The following is a 16183-nucleotide window of genomic DNA, read 5'->3' as shown; positions in this document are numbered from 1 at the left end:
AGGAAAAGTCATATCGCATTGGTGGAAAATCAACACAGGTGTGCTAAGTGTATGCAACGCCATTAGTTGTTTTACACATGAAGAACACTAAATATACTGTTTTTGATTCACAACCAAAAGTCTTAGAGTATATCAAAATACCAAAGTTTTGCTACACGTGAAGTCTTCTACTGAGGATCGCATGATGAAAATTAATTAAGATATCATGACTCTTCAGATAGCCCCACCGTACAAAGGTCTTAAACTTTATTAATTATTGATGAAGTTTGTAACCTTCAAGTATGACTGAGTAGAATGGCTCCATAGTAGCTTAGCTTTTCTGCGGCGTATGAATACAACAACTGGCTGACCATCGCGGTTAACCCCGATCTACTCAACACTCTGCATATGAATCTAGCAAAAGTATTGTTTTGCTTCAGTTTCGCGATCACCTCACCATTAGCCGTTGACGCTCCACTCTGCTGAAGTCTATTCCTTAAATTTACGCTGTAATTACATTTATGTACGCACAGATTTGGCGCAAATCTAGGGACGAAGGTTACTTTTCGTATTTCAAAACGTAAAAGTTATCAAGATTGCAGCTGTACGCCAGCCACTTGTGTAATTCAAGGCCAAACACTAAACGAACAATGCTTCAAGTACACGTGTATAATTGTCGAAACAATTAAATCGAAAAAGTTTCATTTGATGTTAATATCTATAAGGGCGCAACAACAACACACAATACAGCAATATGAAACTTTGAACTCTAATTACATTTTCCACATCTTCTCATCAAGGTCTTACACTTGTTTGATAAGTATTGCTTGTTTCCTGAACGTACGTCCATCGCGACCTGAATAATCAACTTAATGGACACTTGTTTGCTCTGATTTTGTGATACAATTTAGCATGTGTAGTGTAAAGTGGTTGAAAGGTGTCAAATACAGTAGCTTTGCACATGCGGGTCGCAAGAATCGCACGTTTATACAATCCGTGCTACAAACTTCGGCCGAAGCCTGGAATGACGTCACCATCAGAGTGTCCGCAGTCACGATTTTATTGGACTACGCCACGTCTGTATTGAAAGATTGTGTGCACTGTGTGATGACTAAATTAACCTCGAAGTCTAGAAGTAAACAACTGCAAATCTCTGTATCGGCTAAAGCTGTCAAATTCATAGATTCTGCTGAAGGTAATCATACTAGAATTTCATTAAAGGCTGATTTTGTGTTTGTTCTGCAGGCTTAATGTATTTTTTCAAACAGTGACTCTGAAATTTAAGATACAACATGAGAGTCTGAGCAATGGAATGTGGCGCGATACGCTTGTGCATCCGTGGGTGGGAGGCGCGTCGGGGACTGAACTTTGGACAATCTTTTTTCAATTACGTCTTGATCTACCAATTGTGGGGGCTCATTACACCGTCTTAGTTTTTTGAACATCGAAAATTTTATTTTTCTCCATAGAATTAACACAGGGACGGTTGCCATTTTGAATTTCTAATATCGGTAAATCTTACGTAAATTTGTTTCTTCAGTACCAAAAATGCACGGTGACCCCTGATGTTTATTCTTGATTTTGAAAGAGAATGTTTAAATTAGTCATTAAGGTAAGTATAAGCAAAAATTTAAGTCTTTTACTTTCGAGGCGCATATACTACCTTAAACTCAAAAAACTCTTGGCGTTGATACTGACCAGACCGGTAGCTCAATTCTTCTTTGCGGTGCTAGGTCACACTGTCGTTGATGGCGTAGCACCAGATTCTAGAACAATTCCGCCGTATCGTTTGAAATTATTTTACATTATTGATATATGGCGAAATCCGATTCTTGCTGTTACAGATGAACTTAAAATCATGGTCAGAACTAAGCAAAAAATCAAAGTATGGATTTATTGTTGATCATGTGTGCATGCAGCCCCCTACAAAAATGAACGTGTAAATGAATTTGAAGTTACAGGATGTAATGAATGCTTAGTCTATTTCATGCAACCACTATAGATTGATCAGTAAATTTCTTCGTATCTGGTGATCCGGGGAAAATCTATAGTCTATATACCTGGCACCTGGCTTAACATGCTGAAAAATATTGGTAAAAAAGGAAGCCTCAAAATTCACAGATTGAAATGAATGCTATAAAATGAGATTTCTTGGTATTTTAGGTCGAAAACATCGCAGAAATGGCGGACATAGCGAGGAAAACAAGCGAAGACATGAGTTTTGCAGACGATGACACCTCTTCCTCTTTGGAGTAGTCAAAGTGTCCCAGTACTGCGTAGTGATCAGCCAGGTCGGTGATGGTTCTTGGCGAATTGCAACTGTCTTGATATGGATAGATGTGTCCGCCCAGCGGTTTGAGGTCATCTATACACACATTGAAGGAGTCGTAGTCGACAAACTTCACCGATTCCTGCGTAGCAAACATGGGCAAGAGGTGGGCTCGGCTGTAGAGGACGTAGTCAATCCAGGAGCCGGGTAGCCAGTTGTGATCCCTCGCACATCCCATCGGGTCGTCTCCGTCGTACCTGATGTCGTTGTAGCAGCTATCGAATGTGACGTTGATGGTTCCCACGCGCGCGGGCAGGTCGGCATCTAGGGCTGTCAGCATGGCGTCGAGATGTTCTGCCTTAGTGTACTTGTCGTTGTTGAAGTCTCCTCCGTAGATGACAGCTTCGCCCCTGGGTATGTTTTGCTTCAGCATCAGCTGGTGCATCTCCTTCGTCTGGTTCAGCCTGACATCATCCCCTCCGCGATTGTCATCACCAGAATGCAGATGTGTGCCTAGTACATGGTAGTTCATGGTCACCCCGTCGACCGACTTACGGATCTGTGCATAGACAGCACCCCTTGATGCCAAAACGTCCCGCGAGGGGACTACTTTGCTTTCGTACACCGTCTCGTCTGAACGGACAATCGGCCACCTGGACGCGATGAAGACACCGCCGTTTTCTGGTGGCAAAATGAGGTGTTCGCCGACCGTGGCCGTAAAGTGCTTGAAACCATAATAGTCCAATATTTCCCTGAAGGATGCGCCATCATCTGGGAAGCAACCGCCCATGAAGACTTCGTTGAAAATGATGGCGTCAATGTCGCCATGCCGGCTGAAGATCTCGGGAAGAATTCGACACGTGCGTTCGCGCTGTCCGGTCTGGAAAAGGATGTAGCGCAACTCGTAGACATTGTATGACAGCACCTTGAATGTTGTCACGGGTGTCGGGTTAGGCAGATATCTCGAGGGTACGGCACACAGGACGTTCTCACCGGAAGAGACGTAGCAGAGATCGACTGTATTGTAGCGTGCAGTACAGACGTGTTCTAATCCAAACATCTCACAATGAGAGGCGGTCAGATTACATTCGCTCGTGGCGTACCCTGGAGAGAGAGAGAGAGAGAGAGAGAGAGAGAGAGAGAGAGAGAGAGAGAGAGAGAGAGCCGTGAAACATTTCTCTGCGAAAATCGCATTAATATAAATTGAAAAACACAATATGTATGAAACAAATTTTGCAAGTATATATTTTTTTAAATTAAGTTTTTGAATTAATTCAAACGTGATGTAACTCACCAAGCCAAACGTTAGGTCTGCTACCGGACGTGCATTCCTCTGAAAAGAAAACAGATCGATAGAAAAGCATTAATGACTTTATATAATTGTCATCTTTATATTAGATAATGTAATACACACATTAGAAAACCAACTTTACGTTTCGCTCAAGAAAACTTTAATCCTGTTACTTTTACGGTCAAGAATAAAACAAGAAAATCGCTATAGTGCAATTTCTTTTATTGAAAGATAAGAGTCCGCCAAATATAAATAAGCGACAACTTGGAAAGAACTCTGAGGAATTATTTATTTTCTCAAGTTAAGAACAAAACAATTAGATCTCTATAATCTTCTTGTGTTTTCAAACTGAACATGTTTTTATAATTCTGTTCCCCAAGCGTATTAAATTAAGACTTATTTCAAGTTGATAAATCAAAGAAAGCCGTTCGCTACAACTCGATCGCGAGTGTCATTTGTGAGCATGCTCAGTTCCTTGCTGGAGAGTGTCAGGTAATGTTCTCACGTTGGCGTCACTTTCGTGAACACGAGACCGTCAGCTCTGGTCGATGAATGTGACCAAATTAGTTTTACCTGTGATTTCCAGTTTAACGCCATTACCAGTTCGTTACCACTCTAAATTTGGAGGGTCGTTTCCAAACGACTGCGCATGCCCAGATCTCAACTCGATTACGTCACTGACTTCGAAGTCTTCGTGTTTTGATTTTGACATCGGCTAATTTCGGCCTTTGTTTTAACGCTATGCAAGGCCAAGTTAGGAAAATTCGGTCGTGGTTAACCTCGTGACTAACCTCACTACAACATCATGGCAGCAAGAGAGCATGATAAGTCGTAATTTGCCAACTTTTCGAGCTTTCTGTTTGACGTAGTGCGATCGTGACCTCAATGTTTTCAGTATCGGCAGTGACAGGTCAAGCACCTGCAGTTCAAAAATGTCCCGTATTCGCGTACTTATGTGTTTGTGAGCAATGTCATTCAAGTTATTCAATCGATAAATATAGATGAACAAAGGATGGCAGTTTCATTGAGCTACGTTGATGGGGGACGTTGGGGGACATTTTTGAAAATCGGCTACCCTTCCAAATTGTATTCGTTTAGCCTGGTCAAGCCAGCGAAATTGATGATCGCCGATCTGTGGATGGTTCAAAGACTTTGGAAGTGCAGATTTTTGATAAAGAGCTATGTTTATTGACTGAACGTTTCCAAGTTGTCTTTCCCGGGGTTGAGGCATTTATCAAGCTTCATAAGATTATTTCCAAATACCCCACACTAGGGTAGTACGTGGGTAGGGGTTGACATTGACTTCGTACTTTCCACTGTCCCTTATAAAGTTAAACCACATCGTAAATATGTTAAGCTTCAGCATGCTCGAGATACAGGTTTTAATACAGATACAATGCTGTTAGTCAAACACGTGTATATCACACATTCAGAACCGACCTAGACACATTGGGCACGGAGTGAAATCAGTTACTTTGCACGTCGCCTTCAAGTTCAACTTAATTCGCATTCTGAAACTTCATCATTATAGTACATACAGTGATAATACCAATGACTTGTCCCCGGGAATTAACCAATGAATGGGCGCTCAGTTATGAACACGGACGAAAATGTACGGCAAAGCGAACATTGAGGTCTAAATCAGCTTGAAATTGGTGTGTAAACAACCTATTTACCTTCACTAAGTGATCGGTCCCGGCATTATTAGCCTACCGGGTACCAGTCAACTCGCACCTTTTCCAACCCGCCCAGAACCAACTCGCCCGATTCCAACTCGTCCGATACCGACTCGCCCGATGCCAACTCGCCCGATACTATTTTGCAATTTTTATGAGTACTTGGTACGTAAAAAAAGTTTTATTTCTTAAAACAGCCTACAACAAATATTTCTAACATTGAGAACCATAGGTGCGGCTAGGGCTTGAAATATGTGCCAACGCGGAAAAGTTTTTATTTGCGAATTTCATGTTTTGCAAATCTCTTGAAAGAATAAATTTCGTTCGGTTTCTTTACGTATAGGGAAAGTTACTGCAGTTACTGGCTCATGTCTTTAGGAACAGTAGGACCGTCTTTTACGAGTTACTGGCTCGGCATGAAAATAGCTGGCCTCTAGCTCTGCATGGCAGGGCTGTGTGTTACTGGCGTTATACGGCCTCCCACCACATGGGCAGAGCTAGCTGGCCTCGGGCCATCGTGTTTGTGTACATGGAATCTACAACTAGGTCTACATCTCAAACAACGAGCAACTTGGCATCGGGCGAGTTGGAATCGGGCGAGTTGGTATCGGGCGAGTTGGTTCTGGGCGGGTTGGGAAAGGTGCGAGTTGACTGTAATTCGTAACCCGGCTGCACTGTGGCCGGTCATAGTCCATTTCCGCATCAGATAAACGTTGGCAACACGTACGTACATAGATTCCCACTGTAATCTGTTTGATGCATTCTGGGATTGAATACGCATGCGCATATCAAAGTTCACCGAGGTCATCCAATCTGCGATTGCGCAAATGACCCTCCAAATTTAGAGTGGTAACGAACTGATTACATCGCGTTTGATCCGACTTCACTGTGTCAAGGAAAGCTGTCTTTTAGAGGCGATTTTCGATTGCGCCGCGTTTCTCCTAAAGTCTGTAACTTAGGAACTTGAATAGATTTTCTTACATATGACTAATTACAAAGCTATATCAATATTTGGAATCACGTGTAGTTTCTACTTTACTATTTATTCACTTGTTATGCGAATTTTAACCTGAATGTACCTAAGTTCCCGCATTTTACTCAATGGTCTCCTGTGATACTACTTACCGGGAACTGGTGGAAGTGTTGGGGGCTGTGGCATGGGCTCCAAAGGAGAGCTGAAGTCAAAGACTCCCAGGACTGCATAGTGGTCCGATAAATCGGTGACGTTCCAGGAATCACGGCATCTTGGCTGGTACGCGTAATGGTGCTTCCCGAGCTCGATGGGTATCGGTATTTCGATAGGACCAATCCGGAGGGGCTCTTCTCTCATCGCTATGGGAATGGCCGCCATGCACGGTACAAACGGCTCCGAAGCCACGTACTTGATCGATTCCTGGCTGGCTTCATTCGGCATTAGGTGTTGATGGCTGTAGATGACATAATCTATCCAGGACCCCCCATCTCCGGGTTGTGGATCGCGATTGACGTCATTATTTTCTTTGTCGGATGTGTAATTCAAGTGTCCAACAATTTCAGGCATATTAGCCTGAAGAATTTCCAACATCTGGCCCCATCTGCCGTGAGTACCGTACAGGTTCGTGTTCAGGTCTCCTGCATATATGACAGGCTCGTCCGCGGGTATATTCTGTTCCTTCATGAGCTCAAACATCTCCTGGGCTTGCAAGGCACGAATTTCATCTCCTTTATACTTCGCCATTTCTCGGAATCCTGCTTGAAGATGAGTTCCGAGGACGTGATACACTCGCTTTAGCGAGCCATCGTCTTTCTCGATTTTAACGTACATGGCGCCTTTATTGGCCAACGCATCAGGGGATGGCCGCACCGCGTTTTCGAATACTTTCTCGGCTTCAGCGAGAATTGGCCAACGAGATGCTATGAAGACGCCGCCATTTTCTATTGCTGTAAAATCAGGAGGTAAATTTGGAGGCAGGGGTATTTCGCTCGGATCTAAAGGCAGGAGAGATTTATCTTCACCGACGGTTTTGGTGAAATGTTTGAATCCGTACTCCTTTAGTATGTCGCGGAAAGACATGCCGTCAGAAGCAAAACAGCCACCCATGAACACCTCGTTAAATACGATGACATCCACGTCGCCGTGGCGTTGGAAAATTTCTTGCGGAATTCGACAGGTTCGCTCATACTGTCCGTTCTGATAGTAGACGTAGCTCAGCTCCCACACATTGTACGCCAAGACTTTCAGGGTCGTGGCTGGTGTAGGGGGCGGCAAAACCCTGTCTGGCATTGCGCACAGCACGTTGACATCGGTCACCCCTACGCCACCGCATCGATGGCTGTTGGAATAGTCCTCGGAACAAACGTAATCCAAGCCAAACATGGTGCAGTAGGAAGCGTCGAGATCGCATTCTGAAGTCACGTCACCTGTGAAATAGATCGTAACAAGTCAGAGTGTTTATGTATGCAACCACACAGATGAAAAAGAAAACGATGTGTACATACAGAATACAAGCAGGCATAATAAAATTTCGACAGACCTGGAAATGTAACAGAAATGTTTATTCTTTCACAGTGAATTTCGATGCTCGAGCTTTACTTACCCAACCACACTTGCAGTCGAGGATCATAACAGGGAACTTCAGGGACATCTATGAACGGTGAAGAAAAAAACACATTTTGTAAGCATCGGTTATCCGTGCAACAATCGACCGTTAATAGGAATAAATTAATGAAATATCGGACAAGTTGAAGTAGTTGTTCCTTTGCCATCTACGATCGTATAGAAATATAATCTAAAAAACTAGCAGTCAGTTGCCAGAATTATCAAGTTTACAAATATTCGTTGTTATGCAACAAAAGTAGAGAAAGGCTACATACGCGGTGTACGTATGCGTACACGTAACAGTACTAATTAGAGAAGAACAAGCTATGAACCGAAAATGCTCCCGTGTTTTAGTATGTATGGCTGTTATCTGAAAATTGCATCTTAGGGCACAAATTTGTAACTTCATAGAAATTGTTATGATCATCATCACGAACAACATTCACAAAGAGTGATTGCGGAAATCACTTATTTCACAAGTGTATCATTACTTCAAATAAAAATACTTAATTTCTTTGATTGCTGTCATTGTATCATCATTTTTAATTTTTACACTGTAATTGTTTTCAGTCGAGTCCTTTAAGATGTATACAGCAAACTGTGAAATTATGGTGGTTTTAATCGGGTTCGAACTCACAACGTACGGTACCAAGTCACCTAGTTGAGAGAAGCCACAGACAAAACCGTTCTGCCAAATCCCCATTCTCAAATAAGATTGGTTCAATAATCCTGCTAATATGTCACAATTTTTCTGACTGCGACCACTCCACACACTGCAGAATTCGTGAAGCACTCACGCTCGTACGCTCACTGTCACACATCGCACACAACCTTTATCGAAGCGAAGCAATGAATACAATGAATGCTGTGAAATCTCATTAAATATGCATACTATACACTAGCTTACGCAAAATGCAAAATGTCTTTCACTACTTTTATATAACTTTATCATCTATATATATATATATATATATATATATATATATATATATATATATATATATATATATATCACTTTCATCAACTTTGGTCTAGTCCTCTCAGTTTAACGCACTTGCAATTTTGAATGTTCATTAAAAAGCGAATAATCAATATGCTGATGTGGAAATGCAAAATCTCTTTCACTAATACAATATCATTGTATTATCAATAGCCATAGTAAGTTTCATAAACTTTGCTATAGTCACCATTCGAGTCTTATGTCGCTAATTAGGAAAGTTCTCTAACATATGCAAATTAGTAATTAGTAAAAACGCTAAAAGACTGTCAATAAAGCTAAACAATAGTTACTTTAATGAACATAGCAAGTTTCGTCAACTTTGATAAAGTAGTCATTCCAGATATATATCCCTAATTAGGAAAGTTGGTTAAATATGCAAATTAGTAAATAACTTAAATAAAAACGCTAAATGATTTTAAATATCAATTGTTTTTCAATAGATAGCTAGTTTAGCCAACTTTGATCTCGTCGATCCAGATGTATATTCCTATATAGGAAAGCTCATTCAATATGGAAATTTATCAATCCAATCAGATAAATAATTTTAAACGGGTGGTCATATTTGGCAATCGATGAAGGGGGGGGGTGGTAATACTTTCAGGGGTAACTTTTACATGTCTTACGTTTCTTAAATCGTACCGACCCTTCTTGTAAATAATGAAGGCTCGTGATTTGAAAACGTTCAACAGACATCGGTGTGTCATCAATACTTTTATGATACGTACCGAAATCAAACCTTCCAAGAACAGCATAATGGTCTGCCAAGTCTGTAATTTCTCTTGCTTGATTACATTTTGGGTCGTACGGGTAAATATGTCCTCCCAGTGGCCTGATACCATCCATGCAAACACTCATTGGACTGCTGTCGGCGTATTTTATCGACTCCTGGGTGGCTGATACAGGCTCAAGATGCGCGTGGCTGTAGAGAACGTAGTCGATCCAGCTGCCGGGTAACCAATTCCTATTTCTAGCGCATCCTTCAGGGTCGTCACCGCTGTACTTGATGTCGTTATAGCAACTGTCACTGGTGACGTTGATGCTTCCCTCTATCGGCGGCAAGTCGGCTTCCAACGCTTCAAGCATATCTGCTAAGTAGTCTGGCTTGGTGTAGTAGTCGTTGTTGAGGTCCCCACCATAGATGACGGCCTCGCTCCTGGGGATATTCTGCTCTAGCATTAGCTGGTGCATCTCTTTGGTCTGGTTTACCCTGGCCTCGTTCCCGCCGCGGTCACTGTCACCGGCATGCAAGTGGGTGCCAAGGACGTGGTACTTTCTGGTAGACCCGTCAACCGATTTGTGAATCTCTGCATAGATTGATCCCTTCGCCGCCAACGCATCATCAGAAGGGGCAATCACGCTCTCGTAGACGGTTTCGTCCCACCGCGCTATCGGCCATCTCGAGGCAATGAAAACACCACCGTTTTCCGGCGGTAATATCAGATTTTCTCCGACGGTGCCGGTGAAGTATGGAAAACCATAGTAGTCCATGATTTGCCGGAAAGAAGCGCCGTCATTGGCGAAACAACCGCCCATGAAGGCTTCGTTGAAGATGATGGCGTCCAGATCACCATGGCGAGTGAAGATCTCAGGAAGTATACGACACGTGCGTTCATGCTGACCGCTCTGGTAGTACAGATAGCGCAGCTCGTAGACATTGTACGCCAGCACCTTGAAGGTAGTTGCCGGTGTCGGGTCGGGTAGGGTTATGTCGGGAATAGCGCAGAGTACGTTCTGCCCTGGTTTTACATAGCAGTTGTCCCATACGTTGTAGGGGGCGCTGCAGACGTACTCTAGTCCAAACATCGCACAGTGATCGGGTGTCAAATCGCACTCGTCCGTAGCATATCCTGCAAGAAAAGCACAAATGAAATCATATCAAGTGAATGTTTTCTTGATAAGTTTTAATAGTATACAGAAGATAGTTTCATGCTTCAAGCTCGTCAAAGGATAATGCGATAAAGTGGCAAACAATTGAACCAAAAATCAAGCCTTACCTAGCCAAACTTGTGGTCTGTTATCGTTGCATTCCTCTGTTTAAAATTACAACAAAAAGAAAAAAAGAAGCGAGAGTTGAAAAACTAATCTATTGTACAAAAATATTCGTGCCATTATTTAGCGAAACTCGGTTTTCATTATGTATAGAATGACTTTTACCGGCGGGTATTATTTACAACTCAAAACACTTTCCGGAGTTTGCAAGAGTTCAATAATGCTGAAAACAAGTTAAACACACTACACGTTTACCATGTTTACCATAATTGTAATGATCGCAATTTCAGCACAATCTTTTCCTTATATTTTTCGCTTGCCCTCTACCATGATTACTCGAAAACAAACATCTCACTCTAAAAAGGGGTTAACTTCAAAATACGGTTGTTCATGTATTTAATGTTGATGAATTTATTTATATATTACCTGGCATGGGTGGGGGAGTAGGATTTGGGATCGGATCGATAGGTTTGCTGAAATCAAAGACTCCCAATACGGCGTAATGGTCAGACAGGTCGGTCACATTCCACGAATCAAGGCACTTCTCTTCGTAGTGGTAGCGATATTGGCTGAATTCTATGGGTATGGGCAATTCTATGGGACCGATTTGTATTGGCTCGTCCCTCTCCGATATCGGTAAAGCTGCCATACATGGTGTGAATGGCTCAGATGCGGTATACTTGATCGATTCTTGGCTGGCCTCATTCGGCATCACGTGTTGGTTACTGTAGATGACGTAGTCGATCCACTTTCCTCCGGGACTTGGGTCGGCTCTGACGTCATTGTTCGCGTAGTCGAGGGTCACGTTCAGGTCTCCTACTATTTCAGGCATGTTCGCTTCCAGGATCTCAAGCATCTGGTCCCAACGACCACTCTCGCCGTAAAGGTCATTGTTAAAGTCACCGGCATAAATCACAGGCTCGTTCGCGGGTATATTCTGTTCCTCCACAAACTGCTTCATCTCCCACGCCTGCGCGTTACGTATTTCGTCCCCTATGCCGTCAGCAAACCCAGCTTGCAGGTGAGTCCCAAATACGTGGTAGTACCTCGTATCACTTCCGTCGTCTTTCTCTATTTTTGCGTAGGCGACACCCTTGTTCGACGCGATACCGACAAGACCATTCTTGAAGACCATCTGGGCCTCTTGGAGGATCGGCCAACGAGAGGCGATAAAAATACCCCCGTTTTCCACGGCGGAAATGTCGGGCAGGCCAGTTGGAGGGAAGTTCCCTAGATCCGGAGGAAAAGGAATAGGTAGGAGGGATTTCTCCGTGCCGACTGTCTCCGTGAAGTGCGCAAAACCATACTGAGTCAGCATATCACGGAACGATATACCGTCATCTGGGAAGCAGCCACCCATGAAAGCTTCATTGAACACAATCACATCGACGTCGGCATGATGGTCGAATATTTTCTGTGGAATGCGGCATGTTCGCTCGCGTTGTCCGCTCTGGGCGTAGACGTAACGCAGTTCCAATACGTTGTACGCTAAGACTTTCAAAGTCTTGGCGGGTGTTGGCGCTGCTAGTTCTCTGTCCGGTGATACACACATGACGTCATCACCATCACCACTACACGGATGAAATCGTCCATAAGTTTGAGTGCAGAGAAAATCTAAACCAAAAATATCACAATGTTCCCTGTCAAAGGAACACCCTGATGTTGCCTCCTCTGTGAAAGGAATAAACGAAAAGGTTAGCATGGATTGAATGAAAAGGACCATGGCGGATGAAGTAATTGGTTGATCGTCGAACATAGAGTACATCCGACGATGAACGTTTAATTCTGAGCATAACCTTAAAATATGCAACATGGAACAATGCGCAAAAAATGCCTGATAACCTTGTCTGTTCATTACCATTCGACGGTTAGTCTGACGGTGCTGGTAAATCCGGAAATCTGACGCCAGAACTTACGGTAAACGCTGTGGCTTTAACATCATGATGTAATAGTAATAATGAAGGAAACGTTTAATTGCATGCTTCATATACCAAACGTTGCGCACCGCATAGGACCCAATTGAAAATTGACGTAGCTGTCTGCATAGTCATTATTTGATTGAGAGGGCTGAACTATTTTCAACTTTAACTTGAAAACTTCTGGCTTTAAAAACGACTTAATTGCATTTTTAAACAGGAAATACTAAATACTTTTTATGGAATATATGCATACAAAATCGATAAACCGCACAACAATGAGCTAAGTATATCGATGCTCCTTTCGATGATAAAAATCGTTCTAACATGATTGGAACTAATTTGAGATAAATCGATTTTCATATTTTTCAAATTTCTCAAAACTGTCAGGTACCCTATAGTTGAATGTTGCAATATTTACAAATTACTTGTAAAAACAAGTGTGTGACATAAATGGAAAAGTAGCTGATGAGGTTACATTTGTAGATGAAATCGCCATTACTTCACCATCCAATTATCCCAAATTAGTTTTTTTAATCAGAATGTTTCTCATGTTAGTCTATATGACTTACTCTTCTATGTTTTTTCAAGTCCGATTATTTTGAAGTCGGCTATTTGGTGATTTGGTGAATTGAAATGAACTGGTACCGGATCCTGTTTGTTTTTTGCGCGTTTTGTGGATAGGTGATTTTGCATGCGACTGTATATTGTGTCTCCAATATATATATATACATATATATATATATATATATATATATATATATATATATATATATATATATATATATATATATATATATATATATATATATATATATATATATATTGTGTGTGTGTGTACCCTTTAGGCAGCAGACCATTTGCCTGACTTCAAGAGGGCAAATGCTCACCAACCCCTGGATACAAAGTCCTTTGTTTGATCTAAAATACATGATATTCTCATGAGGACACGTTTCTTAGCCGCTCAATGAACACATTGATTGTACGGTCACATACGTACTCATACAAAGGCGTGTGCAATGGGACAGTGTTAAACAGGTATGTTGTGAGAAACGAAAGCAAGTTTAATACAGTTCGACGCTCGCTCAAGACTTACGTTACAGTAACTTACCTAACGACACTTTTGGACGAGGGTCATCGCATGACTGAGCGTCTGCAAAATAATTAGATATGAATCCTTTGCTATCAAGTTAAGAAGAAACGAATTCTAAATCAGAGCAAAGCCTTGATCTTTGGAAACATAATGTCACCCACTCTAATTTCGACAGGCTGGTATTTAAAACAGCGGGCAGTACAATGAATTAAAAACCATTTGAGATCGGAGTAGGGGAGAGTAGGCCGAGAAAAATCGCCTGCAAAATTCAACGTTGTTTCTGTGGTTTACTGGGGAATATCGCGAATGTCATGGTGGGGTGGCCAATGCCGCGGTTACTCCACAAAATGCATTAATAAAGTAATCGAGGATCATAGTGATAGGGGTATATTTGTGATATCTGGGCCGCCGGTTACATGTATAGAGAAGCGCTAGCGAGCATTTTTAATCCTAAAAGCCTGTCTGTCAATATTACTGCATAAATATGTTTCAGCCATTCTCTTTGAAAATCATGAATACAAATGGAAGGGTTACCATGCAAATTTTGGTAATTTGACAAATGCAAAAAATGACCATTAATTGAAATTCAAAATGACCGTCATCTCTGTGTTATCCCAACGGCGGAAAATACAATTCCCGATTTTCACAACACTAAGTCGTTGAAATCAATGCTTGTATGCGGACTCCTTCACTCTTGATAGATATAAATATATCCCGAGATAGTAGTAATTTTTGCAACAGCTTAGCGCTGGCCAAATGCCCTCAGTCTCGACATAAAATGATGTGAAAGTCATACTCACTGTTTAATGGCAAATTTGGCAAGAAAACAGAAAGCGAGAGCAGAAACGTCGAAGCCCGAACGAGTCTCGACATCTCGGAGAGCGCGATCGTGAGTCTGCGACAAGGAGAAGAGATTGTGTGATTCGAAATAAGTACAGTAGACGAATGGACCAGATGTGGCCTGAGATCGGCACAATGTTCAATTTGTCTCGATAATGAGGATCATGTGTGTCTAACTGATACAAATTGTTTGACAGGACGTGCAAAGATAGTGGGCGGGATCTTTTAACAACCGTTGTTTCACCATTAGAACGACCGTGTCTTGCGGCGGTACCTACTGGTACGTGGCGTACAGTTTTATGGCCTATGTTAGTGTAGGGATTTTGTGCACCTCGACCTGTGTACATTGTGTATGTGTTTACATTCGTAAGCAGGTTATCGGAGCGTTGGCAACGGATACAAATGCAAATATTGTGTTGCAAAAAGTTCGTCACCCTGAATAGGGATATGTGATGGGCACCCTGAATAGGGATATGTGATGGGACTTCATGTGTATTGTCGGTTAGTGACCAATGAATCCTTGGAAGGGCGGGTAAACAGTGATGAAACCCTGGACAGCAAATTAAAGTTTGCTAGTAGAATAATTAAATATGCAAAGAATTTTTAAAGAAAGAGAAATTTTGATGGGAAAGTGAAAGCTTTTGGCAACAAGTATACTGCTATTTCGCTAAGATTCTACCCTCCCTCGAACTCAAAACCTTCGACGGGAAGAAAATGCCATATGAAACTTCTGATGGTCCATTCCGGTCCTCCATATATTATGTGATATCAGCAAACAAAAAAACAAACAAACAAACCATGTGGCCTCCCTAAATTAACGATGAAAGGAAAACAAGCTCTTGTTTGTAAGCAGTTTCTCGGCAAGCAACTTTTCAAGGTATCAGCGAGCAGGGCCATTTATTTTTCTCAGGCGTCTTGGTTGAACCAAGCAGGCGAAAGGCTGGTAAAGATGGATGCAGCAGGCAGCTGGTTGTATCATTGTTTGTTGTGATGATAGAATTGTAAATATTACTTCTTAAGATGACGGATAAAACACCAACTATTTAGCCTGTCAGCATAGCGTCAACACGTGTAAAATCCAATGTTATATTTTATATTGGAATTCTAATCCGGAAAAGAAGTCACTTGTCAACAATTACAATGCAGTTTAATACACATGTGCAAACTGAATACTGTGTATCTCAACATGCTTTGTGGGCAGCAAAAGAAATTGTCGTTGACATTAAAATAAAATAGTGAAACAATCACCAAAAGTTACGGCTACTGGCCCTTTGATGTGCAGATGTCTATATATGTACTTTTGTAGTAAAGCAGACTGTTGAACTAGTTGTGCACCAATATTGTGTCATCACTTTCCAATATAGTGATGAAAGGCCGAAGAAGCGTCTACGGCAATTATTTTTGAAACACGCTTCAGCAGAGGGCCCGAAAATGGGGACTTGTTTCACATTATATCGTGAACGGACGTACGGCAGCAGACACCTTTGTACAGGCATTTAGGGTAAGTCTATGGACCTTGCTGCACTGAGCAAACATGTAATGAACCATGCAT

General features: G+C 41.9%; 1 protein-coding gene across 1 annotated transcript; it reads right to left on the bottom strand.

The window, feature by feature from the left end:
- Positions 1-1848: 1848 nt before the first annotated feature.
- Positions 1849-14932, bottom strand: LOC139131221 (uncharacterized). The gene is made up of 9 exons (XM_070697196.1): positions 14592-14932; positions 13810-13851; positions 11209-12453; positions 10788-10823; positions 9519-10640; positions 7792-7839; positions 6341-7615; positions 3543-3581; positions 1849-3352 (listed from the first exon to the last, which is right to left on the bottom strand). Exons 1-9 carry the CDS (start codon positions 14662-14664, stop codon positions 2139-2141), a joined length of 5094 nt encoding a protein of 1697 aa, XP_070553297.1. The 5' UTR covers positions 14665-14932; the 3' UTR covers positions 1849-2138.
- Positions 14933-16183: the final 1251 nt, after the last annotated feature.

This window comes from Ptychodera flava, chromosome 4, assembly GCF_041260155.1.
Source record: "Ptychodera flava strain L36383 chromosome 4, AS_Pfla_20210202, whole genome shotgun sequence".
In the NCBI taxonomy this organism is placed as follows: Eukaryota; Metazoa; Hemichordata; class Enteropneusta; family Ptychoderidae; genus Ptychodera; species Ptychodera flava.
The sequence above is the reverse complement of the archived record's forward strand: the minus strand, read 5'-3'. Positions and strand labels throughout refer to the sequence as shown.